The 25,891-nt window shown below is 43.2% G+C and overlaps 1 protein-coding gene across 2 annotated transcripts in view; it reads right to left on the bottom strand.

The window, feature by feature from the left end:
• Positions 1 to 25,891, bottom strand: part of SLC25A46 (solute carrier family 25 member 46) — a 225,300-nt gene that overhangs the window by 27,107 nt on the left and 172,302 nt on the right. For both annotated transcript variants that reach the window (XM_069226441.1, XM_069226449.1), the window contains exons 5-6: positions 19,390 to 19,467; positions 16,631 to 16,731 (exon numbers count right to left, since the gene is read on the bottom strand). In XM_069226441.1, coding sequence (XP_069082542.1) covers positions 16,631 to 16,731; positions 19,390 to 19,467 — 179 coding nt within the window. The remainder of the gene's footprint in view (positions 1 to 16,630; positions 16,732 to 19,389; positions 19,468 to 25,891) is intronic.

Raw genomic sequence — 25,891 nt, 5'->3', positions numbered from 1 at the left:
ACACTTCAGTTCACTACTGGATCTGCAGAAGGACTCTCAGAGGACTGCCGGCTGCTGTGACCTGCTGTGCACTCTGTCAGACTATTGCTGTACCTGGAAGGACAGGACTGCTTTGCTGCCTGGAGCCTCGGAAGATAGCCTAGCTGTTGAGCCCTGCTTCTACACCTGCACCAGGGACTACAAGAAGTGACTCCATGGGCTAGTTTGCTGGCCTCCTGTTCAGAGCCACAGGGACATAACAGGCTCCCGCCATCTTTAACCTGAACCCAGCCTGAGTGAGTCCTGAACCCACAAGAGGTCTCCATACACTCTTGGACGCTTGGTTGTGCTTTTATCTTTTAGGTGCTATTTTTGAACCTTGAAGTTTATAGATGCATAACTCCGGTTCTACTGACTGGATTTTTGTTGTTTTGGTATCAAATGATTTATTAAAATGTACTCTATTTTTCTAAATCAGTTTGATATTTTTATTGTGCTGTGTTTTCACTGTGTTACTCTTTGTGTGCTGCATAAATACTTTACATATTGTCTCTAAGTTATGCACGCCTGACTGCATTTTTTTGCCAAGCTACCCAGAATTAAGCACATATTGATTTAGTGGCTTTTGGTGGTTCATCCTGTTGCTTGACAAGAGCTCCCACCCCAGTAAACCAACAACCCAATTTCTCACATGCGGTCTATTACCTACATGTAAATCAGAGTTATTCTGTGAAGTTTCAGCTGTAAATGTGATTTCAAGTGGAGTAGGTATGCTAAATTTCCATTCATGTGAATCCCACTGTCACAAACATCATCCAGTAGCCAACAAAAGGTTCTCTTTGAATCAGTCAAATTCTTAACTTCATCAACCAAGCCATTCCTTTCAATTAAAATGCTACATGTGTGACCCGCCAATCACAACTGCTTTTTTCAGAATTTTCAGTAACCTGCTTGGGTTTGCTAATACACAGCAACTTTTACATATCTTTTCTATGTTTGACACATACTCATTGATCAGCACACATTCACATTCTTGACTCCATGTCAGTTATCGTAATAGTTATTGTATTTACTTTAAGCCAATCTAACCTCATCCAAATCACAATGAACCAGGCTGCTTCTTTTCACCCAATCAGGACTGGATTTAGTGTAAGAAATATGCCTTTGCATAATAACAAAAGGACTTAATACGATTGAATCTGATATGATAGTCTTATAAGTCCACAGTATTTTTCCAGCTCATGCACAGAATCCATCCTGACCACTATAGCCAGGTTCAATGTCGCTTTGATACTGCGATTCGTCCTTTCAATAGCACCATTTTTACAGGGATGATATATAAAAACATAACATTTTGTGTGATTCCAGAAAATGTCCATATTTAAAGGGATTTAAACTGTAACCTATTATGTGTTAGGATAGAATCGGGAAAACCTTCTTTGGAAAAGAACTTCATACAATAATTTGATAAAAGATTGGGTGTCTACTTGAGGTTTACAACTGTCTACTACAACTTTAAGGTCCACCCATTTTGTAAACAGATCCACTAGAATTATGATGTATTTAGGAGTACAATCTTTCTGGACTTGCATCCCATTAGATCTGAAGCCTATCACAAGGTACACTTGGGCATTCAGTGGGGCACAAAAGAGGATTCAATGCTTTTTATGATTTGTCAGATGTTTGACACTCCAAATATTCCCTGACAAATCTCTCTGTTTCTATGTCCACACATGGCCACTGTTAGAAATGGGGTCTTTGGTTGACAGTCAGGTTACCCCCTGTTCAAGCAAGGACCCTCACTCTAGTTAGGATAAAAGAGAATCACCCTCAGCTAACCCCTGCTTACCCCCTTGGTAGCTTGGCAGAGCAGTAGGCTTAACCTCAGAGTGCTGGGCGTAAAGTATTTGTACCAACACACACAGTAACTTAATGAAAACACTACAAAATGACACAACACCAGTTTAGAAAAATAGGAAATATTTATCTAGACAAAACAAGACCAAAACGACAAAAATCCAACATACACAAGTCAAGTTATGATTTTTAAAAGGTTTAAAATAAAAAGAGTCTTTAGGTAGTTGTAACAACACACTAGCGCTGCTAGCGTGTAAATGTACCTGGTTTGCGTCAAAAATAACCCCGCACGGGCTGTGCGCGTCGAAAATAACCCTGCACGGTTATATGCGTCGAAAACAACTCGGCACGGCGATGCGCGTCGAAACAGCCAGCCACGCGACGGTCCGAAAGTCCCGCGGCGCAGGTTGCGATCTCTCAGCCTTCGTCAGCGATGCTGCGCGTCGTTTCTCCTGCTCCGGGCGTCGATTCTTCGGTCGCGTTTCCTGCGGCGTCGTTTCTCAGCTGCGGAGCCGGCGTCGCGTCGTTTTCTCAGCCGCGATCGGATTCGCGTCGATCTTTTCTCCGCACGGCGCTCGGTGCGTGTATTTTTGTCCTTAGGCTGCCAGCCTCTCCTTTCAGGGTCCCAGGAACTGGAAGGGCACCACAGAGCAGAGTAGGGGTCTCTCCAGAGACTCCAGGTGCTGGCAGGAAGAAGTCTTTGCTATCCCTGAGACTTCAATAACAGGAGGCAAGCTCTACATCAAGCCCTTGGAGATTTCTTCTTCAAGATGGAAGGCACACAAAGTCCAGTCTTTGCCCTCTTACTCTGGCAGAAGCAGCACTGCAGGAAAGCTCCACAAAGCACAGTCACAGGCAGGGCAGCACTTGTTCCTCAGCGATCAGCTCTTCTCCAGGCAGAGGTTCCCCTTGATTCCAGAAGTGTTTCTAAAGTTTGTAAGTTTGGGTGCCCTTCTTATACCCATTTTAGTCTTTGAAGTCACCTTCCTTCAAAGGGGACTCACACCTTCTTGTGAAATCCTGCCTTGCCCAGGCAAGGCCTCAGACACACACCAGGGGGCTGGAGACAGCATTGTCAGAGGCAGGCACAGTCCTTTCAGATGAGAGTGACCACTCCACCCCTCCCTCCTAGCAGAGATGGCTAATCAGGAATGCAGATCACACCCCAGCTCCCTTTGTGTCACTGTCTGGTGTGAGGTGAAAAACAACCCAACTGTCAAACTGACCCAGACAGGGAATCCACAAACAAGGCAGAGTCACAGAATGGTTTAAGCAAGAAAATGCTCACTTTCTAAAAGTGGCATTTCCAAACTCACAATCTCAAAATCAACTTTACTAAAAGATGCATTTTTAAATTGTGAGTTCAGGGATCCCAAACTCCACCTGTCCATCTCTTCTCTAGGGGAATCTACACTTTAATCATATTTAAAGGTAGCCCCCATATTATCCTATGAGAGAGAGACAGACCTTGCAACAGTGAAAACGAAATTGGCAGTATTTCACTGTCAGGACATATAAACCACATTACTATATGTCCTACCTTATCCATACACTGCACCCTGCCCTTGGGGCTACCTAGGGCATACCTTAGGGGTGCCTTACATGTAAGGAAAGGGAAGGTTTAGGCCTGGCAAGTGGGTACACTTGCCAAGTCGAATTTACAGTGTAAAAATACACACACAGACACTGCAGTGGCAGGTCTGAGACATGATTACAGAGCTACTTATGTGGGTGGCACAACCAGTGCTGCAGGCCCACTAGTAGCATTTGATTTACAGGCCCTGGCACCTCTAGTGCACCTTACTAGGGACTTACTAGTAAATCAAATATGCCAATCATGGATAAACCACTTACATACAATTTAAACAGGAGAGCATATGCACTTTAGCACTGGTTAGCAGTGGTAAAGTGCTCAGAGTTGAAAAGCCAACAGCAACATGTCAGAAAAATATAGGAGGCAGGAGGCAAAAAAGTCTGGGGATGACCCTGCAAAAGCAAAAGTCCAACACGACCCCCTACCAGCCTAAAGCCAGGGGAGAACAATCAATACCTTGATGTACTTCCCTGATTGGGGCGATAGAACAGGGACCCAGGCCCACAACAGCAGGGGCATGTTCCAGTTCTACGCCTTCCTGACTCCAGTTGGATCCCTCTGTCCATACTCTCAGGGCCCACTAAGCTAACCCATGGGGAACCCTTCTCCACATCTACAGACACCATCTGTGCAGCACCTAACTTTACTTTGCTCACAGATGAATTGCAATGGGCAGATAGTACCACCAGGGCCAACACAATGGTGTTGCCCACTCCACCCCTGGGGTGTGACTCTCGTCCTTCCCCCCCCAGGGGCAACTCTGTCCACCAGGACAGCAAGCCACAGTGGCCCCAGACAACTGTCAGGGATGAGAGCCCGACCTCAGGCCTCTCTAACCACTGTGACTGTGGAGAGTGGGGGGTGGTAGCCCCAGGTGCCTGGCACCCTTTGACCACTCTCTCTTCCACCAGGTCAGGGATGACAACCTGACCCTGGTCCTCCCCTCTGGGGCTCTGTACCCTCCCTGCAGAAGCGGCACCCCCAGAGTCAAAAACTGTCAGGGTGCTTGTAGAAGCAGTCCTGCACAATTCTTCCATCAGTGCAGGGATGTTAACCTGCAACTGATCCTCCAACCTGGGGTCTGTACCTTCAGGTTGGACCAGGGCCAGGGGTGAGGCTTCCCTCCCCCTGCCCTCTCTTCTGGGGTCCTGAACCACCCAACTAGGAGCGGCCCCCCCAGAAGACAACATGGTAGGGGCACTGTTAGCAGTAGCCCCTTCCTCCAGGTCAGGGGGGACACCCTTAACCTGGCCTCCCAATCCAGGGCCTGTACCCACAGACTGGATCACTGCCTGGCAAACCAGGACTTCTTGGGGGGCATACCTACCCCCTACCAGGTCAGAGTTTACCCTCTGAACCTGGTCATCCAACCCAGGGTCACCACCCTGCGGTTGAACCACTGCCTGGCACACCAGGACTTCCTGGGGAGCACACTTACCCCCCATCAGGTCAGAGTTTACCCCCTGAACCTGATTATTCAACCCAGAGTCACCACCCTGCGGTTGAACCATTGCCTGGCACACCAGGACTTCCAGGGGGGCACACTTACCCCCCTCAAGGGACACACTGTCCCGAAGGGCCACACAAGAGTCTGGCTGGCGCAGGTCTCCTGACCTCTGCCCATCTGACAGAGTCTGGATTCCCCCCAACCCAGAAATGATCTCACCAAGGTCATTCATGGGGGGCTCTGCTCTCAGAGCTGACCCCTGACCCTCCAGGTTCTCCACTGGGGTCCGCAACCCCCTCTCAACCCTCTGTCTGGACTTCTGCACCCCCTCACTAGGAGTGGTACTGCCAGACACCAGAACTGGTGGGACGCTGGCTACAGCCGCCCCCCCAAGTTCTCCTGACACTGTGGGGTCTCCCTCAACAGATGGCCCTATGGTACAGGCTAGGCTCCCCTCCTGGTGTTCCCGCAGGGAACCCTCCAGGACCTGGGACCGGATCTCGGGCACCTTGGGCCTCAACCCATCCCCATTCCCTCTCCTCTGAGACTGGACATGGGGTCCCTCACCCATCCCACTACACTGGGACCTACCTGGGACACTACAATCCTTCCCTACCTCACCTGGTTGGGAACTACCTAGACCACTCCTCTCAGGAGCACCCCCAAATGCCTCTTCAGACTCTCTGGTACTCACCCAGAAGTCTGCCTCCATTGTAAGCTCCCTGGGGTCAGAGAACTCACACTCCACCTGGTGTTGGCATAGCTCTGGAAAATAAGGACTAGACATATGCTCTCCAGCAATTACATCACTCAGCCCCTCACATGAATTAACCAAAGTACCCTTCACCCCACCATCCAGTGACTCTGCTTTGAAAAAGCACCCCACATCACCCTCCTGAGACTGGTGAGACAGTACCTGACTGTCCCTGACACTCAACCCACACTCTTCTGGGATGTTTTCACACTCCATAACCAGGACTTCTACCTGGGGGGAACCCCTCTCCCTGTCACTCTCAACTAGAGTCAGTAGAGTGTCCCTCCCACCAGTAGGAATATGACTCCCCATGCCAGTTCCCCAATCTACCTCAGAGACCCTGTGCATCACTGGAGCTACCTCATACCCCTGAACCTCCTGGCGTGTGTTAACTCCCTCCTTCAAGTAGGGCACCACCTCTCTGGGCATGTGCACTTCTGCAGCATCACTGGATATACAATTGTTGCTGCCACCATTCCAGCTGGACTCAGCCCTCATGACTTCCAGCTCTTTCAATTTAAGCTCGTAAGCATAAATCATTTTTTTAATCTCTAAGTCCCTCCTCCTTTCTGCCAGGACTAAGGCTCTCTTCTCCTCGGCCCTCTTAAGCTCTTCCAGACTCCGGATTCGAGCTAGGAGCCTATCATCTCTTTCTGTTCCCTCCTCAGGGCCACTGCCCTCCTCTTTGGAGTAGTCCTCCTCCTCAGAGTAGTTATCCTCCTCAGACTCATTTGGTGGTGTTGCCTGACAACGTTTCAATTCATCCTGAAACAGGGCTGACTCAAGATCCTCCCTTCTGGATTCCTTGTTCACAGCCAGTCCCCTTTCCATGCAGAATGCTTTAAGCTGCCACTTTTTATACATAGATAGGTGCCAGAAATTGACTTCCATTTCTGCAAAGGCTTCACAACCAAAAACCAAAGTCCAAAAATATTAGCAATACTTCCAGGAGGACATCAGAGAACAAAAAGCAGAATCACAAGACAAGTAGTATGTGGTCACGTAGTGGTCTGAGATCAAAAACAGTAGTGTACACTCAATTACTGTATGTCAAGTACAAATACAAGTCCAAATCCCGACCGCTGGTCACCAATGTTAGAAATGGGGTCTTTGGTTGACAGTCAGGTTACCCCCTGTTCAAGCAAGGACCCTCACTCTAGTTAGGATAAAAGAGAATCACCCTCAGCTAACCCCTGCTTACCCCCTTGGTAGCTTGGCAGAGCAGTAGGCTTAACCTCAGAGTGCTGGGCGTAAAGTATTTGTACCAACACACACAGTAACTTAATGAAAACACTACAAAATGACACAACACCAGTTTAGAAAAATAGGAAATATTTATCTAGACAAAACAAGACCAAAACGACAAAAAATCCAACATACACAAGTCAAGTTATGATTTTTAAAAGGTTTAAAATAAAAAGAGTCTTTAGGTAGTTGTAACAACACACTAGCGCTGCTAGCGTGTAAATGTACCTGGTTTGCGTCAAAAATAACCCCGCACGGGCTGTGCGCGTCGAAAATAACCCTGCACGGTTATATGCGTCGAAAACAACTCGGCACGGCGATGCGCGTCGAAACAGCCAGCCACGCGACGGTCCGAAAGTCCCGCGGCGCAGGTTGCGATCTCTCAGCCTTCGTCAGCGATGCTGCGCGTCGTTTCTCCTGCTCCGGGCGTCGATTCTTCGGTCGCGTTTCCTGCGGCGTCGTTTCTCAGCTGCGGAGCCGGCGTCGCGTCGTTTTCTCAGCCGCGATCGGATTCGCGTCGATCTTTTCTCCGCACGGCGCTCGGTGCGTGTATTTTTGTCCTTAGGCTGCCAGCCTCTCCTTTCAGGGTCCCAGGAACTGGAAGGGCACCACAGAGCAGAGTAGGGGTCTCTCCAGAGACTCCAGGTGCTGGCAGGAAGAAGTCTTTGCTATCCCTGAGACTTCAATAACAGGAGGCAAGCTCTACATCAAGCCCTTGGAGATTTCTTCTTCAAGATGGAAGGCACACAAAGTCCAGTCTTTGCCCTCTTACTCTGGCAGAAGCAGCACTGCAGGAAAGCTCCACAAAGCACAGTCACAGGCAGGGCAGCACTTGTTCCTCAGCGATCAGCTCTTCTCCAGGCAGAGGTTCCCCTTGATTCCAGAAGTGTTTCTAAAGTTTGTAAGTTTGGGTGCCCTTCTTATACCCATTTTAGTCTTTGAAGTCACCTTCCTTCAAAGGGGACTCACACCTTCTTGTGAAATCCTGCCTTGCCCAGGCAAGGCCTCAGACACACACCAGGGGGCTGGAGACAGCATTGTCAGAGGCAGGCACAGTCCTTTCAGATGAGAGTGACCACTCCACCCCTCCCTCCTAGCAGAGATGGCTAATCAGGAATGCAGATCACACCCCAGCTCCCTTTGTGTCACTGTCTGGTGTGAGGTGAAAAACAACCCAACTGTCAAACTGACCCAGACAGGGAATCCACAAACAAGGCAGAGTCACAGAATGGTTTAAGCAAGAAAATGCTCACTTTCTAAAAGTGGCATTTCCAAACTCACAATCTCAAAATCAACTTTACTAAAAGATGCATTTTTAAATTGTGAGTTCAGGGATCCCAAACTCCACCTGTCCATCTCTTCTCTAGGGGAATCTACACTTTAATCATATTTAAAGGTAGCCCCCATATTATCCTATGAGAGAGAGACAGACCTTGCAACAGTGAAAACGAAATTGGCAGTATTTCACTGTCAGGACATATAAACCACATTACTATATGTCCTACCTTATCCATACACTGCACCCTGCCCTTGGGGCTACCTAGGGCATACCTTAGGGGTGCCTTACATGTAAGGAAAGGGAAGGTTTAGGCCTGGCAAGTGGGTACACTTGCCAAGTCGAATTTACAGTGTAAAAATACACACACAGACACTGCAGTGGCAGGTCTGAGACATGATTACAGAGCTACTTATGTGGGTGGCACAACCAGTGCTGCAGGCCCACTAGTAGCATTTGATTTACAGGCCCTGGCACCTCTAGTGCACCTTACTAGGGACTTACTAGTAAATCAAATATGCCAATCATGGATAAACCACTTACATACAATTTAAACAGGAGAGCATATGCACTTTAGCACTGGTTAGCAGTGGTAAAGTGCTCAGAGTTGAAAAGCCAACAGCAACATGTCAGAAAAATATAGGAGGCAGGAGGCAAAAAAGTCTGGGGATGACCCTGCAAAAGCAAAAGTCCAACAGCCACCAATATATTTCTTTAATCTCCTTTTGTTTCACCTGTGCCCAAATGACATGCATGTGAAAATGCAATTATATTTCTTATTCATTCCTTTGGTGGATTTACTTTATTACCTCAAAAAGGTTGTGGTATCACACAATTAATTTCTTAACTCCCAAAATCCTCTGTGAGTAGGATCAACTTTACTCTCTGTGCACCAACCTCGAGTAATACAATTCTCGACTTTCTTCAAAACACCATCAGAAACATACACTGAGTTCCATTCATGCTCAGATATTGCTTGCTTACACTTCTGAAGATCCAGGACAGAGGGAACAGGAATATTGTTCCACTCATTGTCATGCAATTCCTCTAAAAGCATAGAAATTCTACTTAAAACTCAGCAGTAACATCTTTTACACCAGGAACATTCTGTACATCATAAGTAAAGTGCTGGAGACGCATATATACCCTAGCAATTCTAGGTGATGCAGACAAAAGACCATCAGTAGTAGTTTAGTATGGGGGTTGTGATCACTAAGAATAGTGAGCTTTTGTCCCTAAATGCATGTATGGAAATAATCCATGACCCAAACACAAACTATAGCTTCCCCCAATAACTGATTGTCGTTCTACATACTGACAAAGAGAGAACGTGAGATATAAGCTACAATATATTCATACCCTTATTCACCTATTTGAGTTAAGACTCATGGACCACGGACTTCACCAATGAAATTAAATTAGAAGCTGCAGAATCATAACCTTGAAAAGTTTTTGATGAACGAATTGCATTTTTAATTTCTTGGAAGACATTTTGCTGTGCAATTGACCATTCAAAAACAGATTTATTCTTAAGTGGACTTTGATTTATTTTTTTTACTTGAAAAGTTTAATAAAATCAGGCACAATTCTTGGCCATGCCCCAAAAAGATCTAAAATTGTGATGCAATGACACTCTCAATGGCTTCCAGAAATTTAGCCTTAGGACTAATTCCATTCCTATGGATGACATGACCAAGTTAATAAACCTGCTGCTCTGCAAACTTGCAGTTAGTACTTTCGGCTGCGAGATTGGTTTGTTTTAAAACCCTCTTAACAGTAGTTAATCTGGAATCCTGTGCAGACTTACATTGTTTTGAAAACAAATTAACCCGGGCATATCACCAAACAATTCTGCCATGAATCTCTGAAATACAGTTACTGCCGATGCAAGTCCAAATAGCATGGAGAGAGATTGATAACAACCAAATGAGGTAATGAATGCTCTCAGTGGTTGGCTATCAGGATGAAGAGGAATTTGATGATATGCCAAAGATAGATCAATACTGGAAAACCACTTAGTATTACATGACATCAGTAACATTTCATCTATCCTTGGTAAAGAACAGTGATCAACTACAATAATATTTTTAACACTTCTACGGTCAACAGAAAGACAAATTTTGTTGTTGGCACGTCTAGCAACTACCAAAGGTGAAATCCATTCAGAGAATTCATTTGGTTCGATAATTTTAGTATCAAGTAACTTTTAATTTCAGTTTTAACTTCAGCTCGAACACTGAATTGATTGCATACCAAGTGAATTTTAGGGTTAGCGTCAGACTACAAAACAATTCTATGCGAAAACCCTTGAAGTTTTCCAATTTTCTTTTCAAAGACAGTGGGGAAATTATTCAAAAGATGCAATTCAATATTTTCACTGTCACACACTACAAGAACTTGCTTATGATTGTTAGGATCGAGTATGACATTCAGAGGACTTTGGTCCTTCTAACCCAGAACAGAAGGTCCTTCCTGAGCGAACAGAGTTTACATAAAGGTCTCCTGCCTTTAAATTTGAATATCACTGATCTGTCACTATTTATGGTAATGGATTGCCTTACTGTAATACTCAGATTTATTATCTGGGGGAATAAGATGCGGCCCAGTATTTGCAATAAGTTCATTATCTCATATAGTCTTTGCAATAACAGTATATGGAGAACCTGTGTTGTCAGCTACCTGTCAATTATCACCTCAAAAGGTTACCCAGCACTATTGTCTTCTAGATCCTATGCTAGAACTATTAAGAACATTACTTTCTAGTCTATGTGGGGTAAAGTCATCATCTGATGAGTGTGTATTTTCTATGTGCTTGATGCATTTCACCATGTCCTTGCTCTTCTTCTGGCAAACCATAGCAAAATTACCTATTATTACACATTCTAAACATTTCATACTTCTTGTAGGAGACATTTTTGATAATTAGCAGAATGTTATGAATTAGAGAATTATTTGGGTTGAGACTGAAATATTTTAATTTTATTCTTGTCTTTTTTTTCCTTGTGGCATTTCTGATCAGAAATTTTATTCACAGACTCTTCAGATGTTTTGCTTGAATGATGAAGAGCTGTCTTGGCACACCTTTCAGATACTTCTTCTCTAAGAACCACAGCAAGAGTTTATTTTAGTTCCACATCACCACGGATCCATAACGTCTCCTGAGGGCTCTGATTCTTGGAGTGCATTATTACTTGGTATCAAGTTAGATCACCTTATAGTTGTGCAAATTTGCAATCTCTAGCAAGTAGTCGGAGAGTCAATACATACTCTTCTACACTTTTGGTTTTAGGTTGTTTTTGTTAAAAGAAATTAAATCTCATGACTACAATTTATATACTTGGTGAGTAATGTCGATCAAGGTCTTTAAGGGCTTGTGTGAAAACATCTACATAACCTGATGACTTCTAAAACATGTTATTAATTTATAATCTGTAAGACCCTAAATTATTCAGCAAAAATCTCTTTGCTCTTTCTGGAGACAGTTTGGTCCCTTAATCTTCAATATTTCCAAGATAGGTTATAAAATAATCCTTCTCTTCATGCCAGAGCAGAACTGGTAGACCAGGAACAACTAACTCATTTGGTGGATGAATTGCGAAGTGTTGGCTCTGAGCATTAGCATCTGACATGAAGCAAACAGAATCTGTTTGCTCCAAAACAAAGTACCTTGCAATAGTACTGTATTGTTTGAGAACAGGGACGAAAAATGCAGTTAATCGTAATCAAGAAGAGTGCAGTCAGATGGAGGCACATTAGCTTGTGGATTAAGCAAATACCACACATAGTATAATTTGATTATCAGGTTGCACATTGAGATTGTATCAGGAGGAGGTGTGAACAGAAGCAGTTTTTAATGATTTGGGGGATTATACATGCTGACACATGCATCACTAGATTGAAATGCGCACATTGATGAACCCTAAGCTGGTAATGATGCAGCGTGGAGCAACACCGTTGCTTAATTTCCAATTGCCATGCAATGTGGCCTGGCAACACATCAATCACGTGATGGTGCATGACGCAAATGACGTCATATGCGCAAGCACAATAGATCAAAAAATGTTTTGGTCCCTCTGGGGGAAGGATATGAATTAACCTCCACGACAGTGGTTGTATCATGATGGATTCACCGTGCTGCTCAACTACCAGCCAAAGCATTTAACCTGATTAAATCGGGGCTGCAGATCCTTAACTTTAACATAGGACCACGCCAACAAGTTTTAAAGAGGACTTTAAACACTTGGCTCATTTTCATGGAAGATCTAAGACCTTCCTGAAGCCATTAGATGGCAAAACAAAAAAGTGGTATTATTAACAACACACCAGGGCTACATGAGATGGAAGGTTTATTGTTATTGTTTGTTATTTTAGGATGTGTCTGAGTACAATTAAATAGGGGTGCCTCCTATTTCAATATTCTGTCCCAATGATGAACCGCCTGAATTAATTTCTTTGATTGGGGTCGAAACATTGACATTGTATTAGAAATTGTGGATTGACTTTCAAAAATTCAGCAGGCTCACAGTACATTTGGTTACAGGTGCTTACTTGAGACCTGATACTTTTAACCACAGTTTGGTTTTAGTTTTCATGTAAATAGCACTGAAACACTTATACTAACACATAATTCACTCACACTGCGCCGTTATACAGGAGCGTCTCGATTACTTAGCTTTAAATTGTTGAATTTAAGTTTCCAATAAATGTGATATAGTACTCACAAACATCATCGGTACAGAAAGTTCTTTATGGTAGAACCACTGTCGTGGAGGTTAATTCATATCCTTCCCCCAGAGGGACCCACACATTTTTTTATATATTATTCACTTACCCAGGTCCCAGGGTACTGGGCTGCCCCATTTTTTCAAAATAATATGCGTAAGCACAGTCATCTAAAAATCTGTCACTACACAAGGTTTGAGCGTACAAGACAATGCACATTAAAAGGTGGGCTTTTCTTTTCATTAAAATGAAGAGGGAAGTGTAACAGATGCCCTAGTAAACCACGAAGCTGCATGAACAGTAACTAAAAATGGTGTGTGTTTACCTTTGACATTCAATGCACAGATGCATCTAACCGTATTGCACACTGTTGGTTGGCTGCTCACGTGGAGCTTGTCGCTAACTTGTAATGACCGCACATCAACTAATAGACTGAAAAAGTCTTCTTTATACCATACCAACAGCCAAGGTGGGACACAGGACAGGAAAACAAATCTGCCCACACCCCAGTTACAGAACAAACTCACCACAGCCTCCTAGCCAACACTTTTAGAATTCCAAAACCTTTTGGAATATGGGCATGTTTACAACATTACAAGGCAATGAAAGGTATTCTAGAAAAGATCTATATTAATACAAACATTAGAAGACTTCAAGACTTTCCACCCACCTAGAGACGAGGGGGGAAAGTCTTGAAGGGATTTCTTGGATGGCACTCCGATATCTGGACACACACTTTGGTAACTCTCATCTGATAGAAATTCTATCTAATTTTAGATTCCTTACCTTACAATTATCCCCAGGCATCAGACTGGATCTGGAAATGTTTTATGAGCTGTGCCAGTAGGTGGCGTTGTTTGGCTCTGCATGGCATTTTCAGAGCTGGAAGGGGCGTGCGCAGTGCCTACCTAGGCACCACCCCAGTGCGCTGACGTCAGCTTCTTTTCATGACTTTCCATGCCAGGATTATGAAACTATGAAGAACAATGACCATTGGTGTGGAAAACTAAGGCCCTGAAAAGGGAAAAACCCAGCCCCTGGAAACCAGTTTGCAAAATAGGAAGGATGAGTGGGCCAGTAAGATATTTGCAGCTAGTTAGAGACTCTACTGGATAAGGGGTTACCGAAGGTAAGCAACATGTTCTTCTGATAGAGACTTCTAGCCACAGATTCCGTACCTTACAATAGACACCTAAGCAATACCTCCCCAGAAGTGGGTCTGCAAAACCGCTTCACACCAAAAATGTCAGGACAGAACTAGCCAAGTGCCTGTCCCGAAAGATCTGACTGTCCAGGCAGTACTGCTTGGTGAATGCATGCAGAGAGGCTCAGATGACAAAGCCTGGAGCTCACTGACCATCCAGGTAGATGTTATTGCCACTAGGATGGTAGCCATGGTGGTAAGAAGCCTGAGAGGACAGTTGTGCAGTGGCTCAAAAGGAGCGCACATCAAAACGTTAAGTAATACTCTGAGGTCCCACTGAGGCATGATGAAGGGTGAAGGTGGAAACATGTGTTGAAGACCTTTCAAAAAAGTATTCACAAAGGGAATTTAACTCTGGGGCTGGGCTCCCAGGGGCCTAGAACTTAATGTGGTCCTGGCTGGATCACAGCAGAAAATGCTGATTTCTTTCCATTTGGGCCCCAGGGATCCCACTGGTCCCTCAATCTCCCATGGGGCTTGGAGGGCAGGGTATTTAACTTCAGAATGAGGGACTAAGTCCCAGAGTCCTGTAAAGGCTGCCAGCAAAATTCTTCTCATGTTGCTGGCAGCCAATCAGAGCACTCATTTCATCGGGAGTGCGACACCTGTAGGAGCGAACTGGCCCGAGGGGAAAAAAGCTCCCTAGGCCAATCATAATGCTAAGTTTTCAAAAATTGGGTTTGAAGGACTCTTGCAAGAGTCCCTTGAACTCAACTGTCCAGATACCTATATTTTTTTAACATAAATTTCTCGAAAACTACTGAACGGATTTACATCAAATCACAAAAAGCACAATCTGTGTAGCAAGACCTACCTGCCTGCCAAATTTGGTGTAATTATGTACAGCAGTTTTGCAGTATCACTTGTTAAGGAAGTCTATGGAAAATGAATAGGGATTTTGCATTTTGGGATCCCCCTTTTGTCTTGGCTACACCTTGATGGATCACCTCAAAACTTTACATTCACAAATTGGTCAAAATGTAGCACCTTTTTGGAAGGTTTTGTGGAGATTCGGCAAATGGGGATAAAGTTATTAACAACATAAAAAAGGATTTCCTATGGAAACGTTGACCTCACTATAACTACAATATATTATGTTCACTGGAAAAAAACAAAGGTTAATATGATGTTATAGTTAGGTTAAAGTGTCAGTTAAAACGTAACATTTTAAACTCAAAAAGCTACAGAAAGTGACCAGGTATCGTTTACTGAGCTAATTAGAAAAGTCTCACCTGAAGTGAAACCTGGTCTATGATGGAGCGTGACTAACAGAGGATAGGAAACAAGATTTCCTCCATCAACGGTGCTTTAAGGAAATCAGCGAGGACTTTATCGATATAAAATGAAGGGGGTCCCCTAGACTGCTGTTCCTGGAAACGGAACAGGTGGTGCAAGAACTGGAAGTGGAGTCATGGAAAACGGGAAGAGTGCATGATACCTTTGATTTTGTACCTGGAGGATAAGGTTGAATGCCTGTAGAATACAGTGTGAGCTTCATACATTGGGACTGAAGGGTGCTATTTTTCCCAAAATATTGACAATGTCAGGATAGTAATCCAAGGTTTCCTGGACACTGAGCTTCAGCGGGATTGTTTACAGGGTATTGCAACAGTAGGCAAAGCAACAAGGTTACCCTCAAGGGCTCCTGCTCACAAAGAGCCTGGATGGAACTTCTAATAACGCTGGCTTGATCATGAACAAAGGGAGGTAAAATAAATAGCGGCTGCTAACTTGAATGATTCGACTATGCACAAAGCAAGGACACGCATCTATTAAGATCTTAGCCATGCTGCATACCTAAAGGGACAGGAACTGCACGACATTGAAAAATTAATATCTTATAACAAGTGGTCTAGTATCATTGCACTTGCCAGGTCGGCTTTCGTGAGCCAGGGGGAGGGCATGTGCATATGTTTACACATACACCCACCACTGAGTATGTCCTGGACGTACATTCCAGGCTCGAGAAATTTTCACAAGCATAGCTTCCGGACTGTTCATGTTTTCTGGGTTGATGACAATTTTCTCTGGCTATACTGAACTCTCTTAATAGAGACGGCTTCAAAAGTAAATTCAAAACCAATTTCAAAGAACACACAAATTCAGTCAGTGGATACTAAACTCGAAATAAAAGACATTTATCCAACTACCGTGGCGTAACGAACCTTGAGGGTCCACCCCTGCAAAGTATATGGAGTGCCCCCCCCTCCTAACTCATCCGGGAGCTATGAGGCCAGGATATTGTGCGGAGGGGGCCCCCTGCACCACGGGGGCCTTTGTTACACCACTGTCCAACTACAGCTGTAATAAGTATATAATAGTAAACTGACACAGAATAATACATTTAAATCAACTAAAATTAGACCCCCTTATTTCTGAAAGCCAAACAGCTCGCCTTTTTAAAATGATGAAAAAGTACTTGAATTAACAAGATGGGCATGTGGGGAGATATGCATCACAAAGCATACAGCAAAACAGCTCCTTAACCATCCAACGAGAACTCTTAATGGCAATGACAACTATGACAGTCACATTTCAGAGGAGTAAAATACCTTGGCAAGGGGGTGCATTCGCTTATTATCCCTTCTGCTCCCAGTGAGATGCCTTGAACAATGAATGTACTTCCCATGCCTTTCCAAAGAGCCCTTGGCCCCTAAAAGTCAAATGAAATAATTTTACTGTCAATAAAATTTTTTGTTATTTATTTTATTCAAGACATAATTAAACAATTTCTGAAGCTATTCGAGTTGAGTCAGTGAAAGCACAAAAACCATGCTCAGTTTTTATTTTTTTAAACATCGGTTACTGGAGATTTAGTAATTTCCATGATAATTACCTTTTGTGCTGAGAGTAAATTAATGTTTAATGGCAAGTGAATCAGGTGCAAAAGCCTAGCTGTAAAAATCTATTTCAATGAGTTACAGGCCCATTTACTTGCTACCATAAACATGCTTGAGGAATGAAACAATAAGATCTCAGCAGCACTAAGTTGCAAAAAGTAGATGAAGAGAACTTTCTGGCCTATTGTCTAACAGAGAGCAGTTAAGTCTAAGACAAGAAATAGCGGGAGACCTGCTTTCCCAATGAAGCATGCTATTTATTGCTAGGGACATTGTGAACTGCACTGTAAAACCTATACAGCAATTTACGGGTTGTATGAAACATTAGGGATCTGCAAACTGGAAGAGTCCAAGCAAGCTCCTACTGGCAATATCTGGTTGAGAGTTATAAAATAGGTCATTAGGCATTCCATATGAGGCAACAAACTGTCCTCTACCACTAGGAACTTCATTAAACTCAAACTCTAGAAGATCATAGTGCACATGCAGGCACCTGGAACACTTCTAGAAGAGAGAGAAAGATACATCTCTAACCACAGAAAAACAATGCCCATGTAAAGGTTATGTTTTCTTTTTACCTTTTAAAGACAAGTGTACCGTATATTAAAAATCAAAACGGGGTGAAAAACTAAAAGGATCTTTTCTATTTTCACCGCCTAGAAAGAAAACAAATAAAACTGCTTCCAAAATCATATTATTCCTCATGATCAAAAAACTGCATTCCCACAGCAAGGCAGCCAAAAGCCTCCGCATTCTCTGTATGCATCACAGTGAGAATATATTTCTCAGTTCTGGTGAAGGAAGGAGAATAATCTTCTTCCCATTCCGATAGATTTATGGAAGGGGGTGAGCTTTTTATATATTCACAGTAGATACCCATGAAGGAGACTTGATGTACCAGTAAAGTAACTTTCTTCTGCATCACGGGATACTAATAAAAATGTATAAACATTAGAACGGAGTAGCAAGCTCACGCCTTCCTAGGTGGTGGGATAAGTGTGAAGAATTGCGGGTCCAGGGTGAAGAGAACGCGTGTAAATTGTTTACGGAGGAAAAAACTGAACTACTCATAGTTCCTGCTTTGGGGAAAGGGTGAACAAAGGAATAATGGCATCTTATGAGCAAAGGCTCACACTGGCCTTAATCAACTTACCCTTTAAAAATGCCCAGATATGAAGGCCGAGGGACCTTGAATTTCTATTCATGGCAAACTGAACCAAGCTTTGAACCACTTATTGACCTTTATACCTTCTAGTAATCAGCGATGGTTCTCGCTTACTACACTTGTAGCAAGAACACAGAAGGTTTACCACTTATAATTAGCCTTTAGTACATGTAAGTAACAAGTTGCATTGAACTGGTGTATACCATTGCTTATCGAAATAAGACAAGGACAAACCATCCACACAACCTCCTAACTACACTTGGGAACCAGTCACAAAAACATTTTGCAATTCAAAATGGCTTTTCCAAGTCACAAAACGAGTGCAATACATTGCAAAAAAGCACCAGGGACTTTGTGAAACACAGGTTTGCAACTGCACTGAGGGCTCAATACATGAGGCTGGTTACCATGCCTATAAAATAAGAGATGTAAGCAAGAAAACATTCTAGAGTGAAAAAGAAATAAGTAGTGCACAATGCTACAGAATTATCTTATCTGTAGTCTCAACTACGGGATTTTCCCCACGGAGGCTTCCATTGCGAGTTGGTGAAATGGGATTGAGTAGTTCCCATACATGGCAAATATTACCCCAATGATGAGGCATTTATAACGCGTAGCAAATACCTGCTATTTAGAGTTTCAACATCAAAATGAGGCATAACATGAAAGAACTGTTTTTAATTCACGGAATTCCGCGGCCTGTCTCACAATAATTTCAGAAGGGTATATCTTTCATAAGCTATCAGGATAAAAATTTCTGTGGGCGATATTCACACAACTCGTAATTCTGATCCTTGTACAAACTCTTGTATATACTCTTGTACTGAAAGCCTGACTGGGGAAAAATAGAAGGACCAATCGCCACTTCGATGCACGCTGTGATTGTGCTATCTTCTGATTATAATAAGGTGACAGTGCAATATTTATTTACATAATAATAAATACAAATGGAAACCGTTTCTTTCCATTTGAAAATATTTTAAAATAAAATGTTTTAATACATGATGTTAATTTTGTTAAAGGATACGAAAAAAGAAAATGTTGCTTACACACTGGCTGGTTATGGTCGGAGAGACTGATATCTTAAAAGTGTGGGGGATCCTTCACATCTGAGTTATTTCAATGCTAATGGGTTTTAATAAAAATCCAATACAGAATTCGCTTTATGATGAGTAAGACTGCAAACACCTGCAGGGCAAACTATTACATGTGCAAATTCTTTACATTAAATTCAATTTCTAGGTAACTAGGACTCTCACAGTAACCTGGAGCTTCGTTGAAAACAGAGACATCCACAAACACGCACCTGTGCCTTGCTGAAGCTGTACATAATGTTGACAATGGTAAATGGAGTGAGGTGGTAGTTCCTGGCATGATAATTAACCTGCAAAATCAGCACAAAAAATAAAAGACATATATTTTTTCTTAATTAATATATTGCATCTAGCATGACTAAAGTGAAATATAAACCACAAACAATGTGTATATGAGAATCTCAAGAAAATATAGGAATCCTATTGAAAAAGTTACTCACCTTCTAGTGGATATGCTATCTAACCACTGAGTTCCCACTGATTTAAATCCCAACAGATTGGATCCAGAACGTCTTCCAGCAATTCCTCCCATGCACCGAAGGGTGGCGCCATCGGACTCCAGGGTGGCCTCGTCTCACCCCTGAAAGGTACCATCCGGAGTCTTAGAAAAGCACCACTTGTGTGCAATGACCTCAGTTTAAATTTGAGCTCTTCTGACTCTTTGATGTGGAGCATTAGCAACAGTTTCAAAACAGCAGCAGAGTACAGAACCTAACATAGAACCTTAATAACATCTAAAAGCCTGCTCGGCAGGGGGTAGAGGGGTGTTGAAGAACCAGAAATTAAAGTATCTGCCAGAAAGTGCATCACCAAAGGTAAGCAGCTTGATCTTCTGATAGAAACCGTAGGCTATTCACCTTATCGATAAATGCTAAAGCAGTAATTCCCAATGGTGCAGGTTCTGTGGAGTGGACTTCACATCAGGGATACCTGCAGGACTGGGAGGGCAAAATGGCTCCACGAGGACCAGACAGTCAAGGCAGTAATGCCTGATGAGGTGTTGATGGACGTCCATGTGCAGCCTAGTAGATGTCTAGCACCAGTCTTGCAGGTGTTCAGCACTGGAACAACACCAGGGCAAGACTGTAGTGGTTAACCTGGCTCTGGTAGAATGAGTGCTAAGTACAATCCATTCAGAAAAGGTCAGTTTCTGAATTGGCCTTCCCTTCTTAATACCAGCAAATTCCACAAAATGTGGTCATCTACTCGATACTCATTAGTTTGGTCAATATAAAAAGCAAAAGAGCATGAGGCACAAGAAACATGCATGAGGCCAAGAAGCCTCCAAACAGTCTGGGTAGAACATAGGAACAAACCAAATTCATATGGATCCAATCCTGAATGTACCACATTTGTTACTATGCAAGGCAATCATATCCAGTAACACCCTTATAATTGGAAACCTCTGCAATGGCTGAAGATTAGATTTCAGTTTAATGATAGAGAATCCAGGAGGTAGGAGAGGGAGACTTTGGTGAAGCTGAAAGACAGGACATTAAAGTAGACATGTTTTGGGTCACAATAAAGCAGAGGGTGCACCTATGGGACTTACTGGTGGCTTTCTCCTCTTCCCCCACCCATCCTCTTGATGAAGGACTGTGTGGGCTGTTGCACCAGCTGGGAGGGTTGTCTTTGGCAGTAAAGCCCAGAGAGTAGCCCCAGATCTACAAGTATTGTTGATGAAACTGGCAGGGTGGAGAAAGCAGGCTTCCAAAAGGGCAGGTCGTACCACAGGTATCACTGACTGGATCCAGCATTGAGTGAGCCTCGTCGACTCGGAGCCATCAAACAGCATGTCCATAAAGGACTCCTAGCTGTCCAGGGAAAAGTTTGTGGTGTGCACCCAAGCATAATGACAAATCACCACACTGGTGCCCTTAGCACAGCTAATTCAATCCTGCCCAGTGCATAAACTGTATTTGACCATGTCAAAAAGGCAGAGTCCTCAGGTACAGGCCTGTGGCATATCACAATATGGTGACTCGCTGGTGGCCCTGAACATGGGTTCAAACTTGCCACCACCAACCCTCCTTCAAATGCAGCAAGGCCCCAAAATTAAAGAGCCAGGCTGTAAAAAAAAATTCTGCAGATTTGCTAATTTTCAGCATTTAAGACCACCACAGAAATGAGGCGTTTTCTTTCACTGGGGGCCTACTGTGGCACCCAATTAAATTTCGGGTCAGGTATCAAGGCCTCTGGCATTCTGGAGGCCCAAACGCAGACCAGTGTCAGTACAATGAGGAAGTAACAAGATGTCTGCCACATCCTCCTTATCATAATCATCATATAGAGCATACAGAACAAGTTACTCTCCTTCAGTAATGCTCTTTCTGGTGGATACTCTGCAGATCCCTTACCTTGGAATACTCCTTAGACACCAGACTGCATCCAGAAAGTGGATCCAACAGTTGTATTCGTTCTGCCTCTACACAGTGCATAAAAGGAAAACCAAGAAACTGACATGGGCAGCAGGGATGTGGAATTCCTATCACCAGACGACCGGGACATATTGTTTGGGGTCAAGAGCAACTATTTTTTATGTTTATTAATGTTGACAAGTAGGCCCAACTCCCTGCAGCACGAACCCTTTGGCTGACAGTTTATAGAGGAAGGGGACTGTCAGCAGTTGAGGTAATATGTGTGTCCATTAGTTAATGCTGTTGGAACTTGTATTTATGGTTCATTAATGAAAAGCCTTCATTATTAGGGTGAGCGCCGTAAATAAACGTTTTTAGGTTACACTGCACTACTGACAGTGGTTCTAGTAAAAAAAAAAAAAAAAAGTGTACAAACATGTTTGAAAAGTTTAACAATATGAGGCTAAGTATAATGCTCCCACATTGCTATCTGATTAGATGTAAATGTGTAGAACCTTGTAAGCAAGAGTGATGATTCTTTGCTTTCAAAATAAAAAGTTCTGAAAAAAATGCTACAGGGAGTGCAGAATTATTAGGCAAATGAGTATTTTGACCACATCATCCTCTTTATGCATGTTGTCTTACTCCAAGCTGTATAGGCTCGAAAGCCTACTACCAATTAAGCATATTAGGTGATGTGCATCTCTGTAATGAGAAGGGGTGTGGTCTAATGACATCAACACCCTATATCAGGTGTGCATAATTATTAGGCAACTTCCTTTCCTTTGGCAAAATGGGTCAAAAGAAGGACTTGACAGGCTCAGAAAAGTCAAAAATAGTGAGATATCTTGCAGAGGGATGCAGCACTCTTAAAATTGCAAAGCTTCTGAAGCGTGATCATCGAACAATCAAGCGTTTCATTCAAAATAGTCAACAGGGTCGCAAGAAGCGTGTGGAAAAACCAAGGCGCAAAATAACTGCCCATGCACTGAGAAAAGTCAAGCGTGCAGCTGCCACGATGCCACTTGCCACCAGTTTGGCCATATTTCAGAGCTGCAACATCACTGGAGTGCCCAAAAGCACAAGGTGTGCAATACTCAGAGACATGGCCAAGGTAAGAAAGGCTGAAAGACGACCACCACTGAACAAGACACACAAGCTGAAACGTCAAGACTGGGCCAAGAAATATCTCAAGACTGATTTTTCTAAGGTTTTATGGACTGATGAAATGAGAGTGAGTCTTGATGGGCCAGATGGATGGGCCCGTGGCTGGATTGGTAAAGGGCAGAGAGCTCCAGTCCGACTCAGACGCCAGCAAGGTGGAGGTGGAGTACTGGTTTGGGCTGGTATCATCAAAGATGAGCTTGTGGGGCCTTTTCGGGTTGAGGATGGAGTCAAGCTCAACTCCCAGTCCTACTGCCAGTTCCTGGAAGACACCTTCTTCAAGCAGTGGTACAGGAAGAAGTCTGCATCCTTCAAGAAAAACATGATTCTCATGCAGGACAATGCTCCATCACACGCGTCCAAGTACTCCACAGCGTGGCTGGCAAGAAAGGGTATAAAAGAAGGAAATCTAATGACATGGCCTCCTTGTTCACCTGATCTGAACCCCATTGAGAACCTGTGGTCCATCATCAAATGTGAGATTTACAAGGAGGGAAAACAGTACACCTCTCTGAACAGTGTCTGGGAGGCTGTGGTTGCTGCTGCACGCAATGTTGATGGTGAACAGATCAAAACACTGACAGAATCCATGGATGGCAGGCTTTTGAGTGTCCTTGCAAAGAAAGGTGGCTATATTGGTCACTGATTTGTTTTTGTTTTGTTTTTGAATGTCAGAAATGTATATTTGTGAATGTTGAGATGTTATATTGGTTTCACTGGTAATAATAAATAATTGAAATGGGTATATATTTGTTTTTTGTTAAGTTGCCTAATAATTATGCACAGTAATAGTCACCTGCACACACAGATATCCCCCTAACATAGCTAAAACTAAAAACAAACTAAAAACTACTTCCAAAAATATTCAGCTTTGATATTAATGAGTTTTTTGGGTTCATTGAGAACATGGTTGTTGTTCAATAATAAAATTAATCCTCAAAAATACAACTTGCCTAATAATTCTGCACTCCCTGTATTAGGAAAAAGAAAAGTTTCACTACTATGACATTTTAGGTGCTATTTCTTTGAAGCGTCATTTAGTGAAATGTGTTGATACATGTTAGTATTTCCAAAGAATATTCCTAATGGAAAATCAGGGTAACCATTTTTAACATGATTATGGGAAGCATGACAGTAAACAAGTACTGGCAAAGCCAATTGATCTGACACTTTTTGTGAGTTTTTTGGTTTTGTCAATGCACATCTTGTTTTGACATGGCTTTTGTAACACTTTATTGTTGTGGCAGTTACCAGGCCTTCACCATTGTAACAAACACTGTCAGCACCTGCCCTGAGTGAGTCTTTGGGGGCGGGGGGGGGGGGGGGTGGGGGGGGGAGGTAGGGTGCTCCATGTTTGCAGGGGCCCCCCTCTAGTTTTGTTATGCCACTGATTGCCATAATAGTTCCTGGCACTGAACAAAACTACTTTGTGTGCCAATATGCTCCTTGTGGAAGAGCAGAATGTGATCACTCACAGTAAAGCCAGCCGATAGTTAGAGAGAGAAATAGAAGTTTAGTAAAAACAAAATGTCTTAATTAATGCCAGACCTAATTAGGGACCCAATTCTTAAAGAAAGTCACAAAAGTGCACCCATGGTAAATGTCTTTGAATTAGTATCTTTCATGAATTTACAAGAGCTTACAGAAGTAGACTCGGAAATCGTACTCTTAGAAAGTATGTGTGAACTGTACTTTAGCACGCGCAAATATGCATGCATAAATTTGCTCATGTGAAAATCCACTAAGCATTTACAAGTTCACTTTCCCTCCTACCGCCTTTTTTCCCCATCCCTGGAAGACCATCTACTTCTGCCATTGTCAGGTGTACATTTCCAACCTTTCTCATTATGGGAAAAGATTTGAGAGAAGAGCTAATGAAAATCCTTAAAACATACAAGTTAATAGGTTTGCAGACTCAAAGGCATTCAAGCCCTGGAACTATTGCTTACTGCTTCCTCCAGCCCCAGTATGTAGATCTGTGGAAAGGTGGCAAAAGAAGGAAGTTGCTATAATAGGGATTGAAATTGCAAGTTTTCAAGCCCTACTATAGTAGTAGCCCTGGCATAAACAGAGAAGTTATTATCAGAGCTCTCACATAATGATATTGCTGCCATAATTTGTCACCGCACTACACGGCACCAAAGGGACAAGTACATTTTTTTTTACAGGACAAGTAGATTTAAGATGCAACCTGTCCCATGGACAAGTAGATACTTTAATAAATTCTACACCCCTAGGCACACAGGGTTGCAATACCACATGGCAGTGCTGTTGGCCATGAGAACCAGTAACGGCCTCCCCTTGAAGAATTGGAGGAAGAGGACGGCCTTCACAGCCAGGCAGATGTTCTGCAACTCCAATGGACTGATGTGGAGCGGAGCTTTCCTCAGAGACCAAAGTCCTCTGATCTCGACCTCCATAGTTAGATGACCTCCCCAGTCCAGCAGGGACACCTCAGTCACCGCCACGAAGTCAGATGGGGAAGTGAGAGGGGCCTGCCTCTGGACCAATTCCATTCGAGCAATCACCAATGCAGATCATGAACAGTCTCTTCAGTACATTTTTACTTGCCAGGCATTTATTTTTTTAATCTATTTTACCAATCCAATTGTGTGCGCATTACGTATGTTGTATACATTTTTTTAAAGAAAGGACAGGATTGTCAAGGCCATACCTAATGGCTGTGCAAGCGGTGCTGCACACGCTCAATGCAATATAGGACCCCAGCTGCTAATTTCACAAAAAACAACTAAAAGCCCTGAGGCGTTTGCTAAAATGGCCTGTGGTGCATAAAAATGTGTGAAAAATGTGTGATCCATGTGTTATTTTGCAGCTGGTTGCAAAATAACTAAGCTCCACGAAAAAAGTTGAATGGCAGCTTTCAAAGAATTATATTACTAGCTACACAGACTATTTCAGATTTTAATATGATGTGTGGAGGTCTTTCAAATTGTGTGATGAAATGTTTAAAAATAAACTACAGACTAATCTCACATGTATAAAGGGTTACAATAGAATTCATTACATTTATGGCAGTGCAGTTAAAATATTTTACGATTTTATGTTGAGCATGGTTAGAAAAGATTAAATTAATGCCTTGGAACACTGGTTCTTAAGAAAGGTACCCCTCACAGATTTACATTCTTGAATCGCCTGCCCCCTGTTGGCCCGATCCAGAGACAGTTCTCAAAAA

This window comes from Pleurodeles waltl, chromosome 1_1 (genome assembly GCF_031143425.1).
Source record: "Pleurodeles waltl isolate 20211129_DDA chromosome 1_1, aPleWal1.hap1.20221129, whole genome shotgun sequence".
NCBI classification, from domain to species: Eukaryota; Metazoa; Chordata; class Amphibia; order Caudata; family Salamandridae; genus Pleurodeles; species Pleurodeles waltl.
This window is presented reverse-complemented; position numbering and strand designations above follow the sequence as displayed.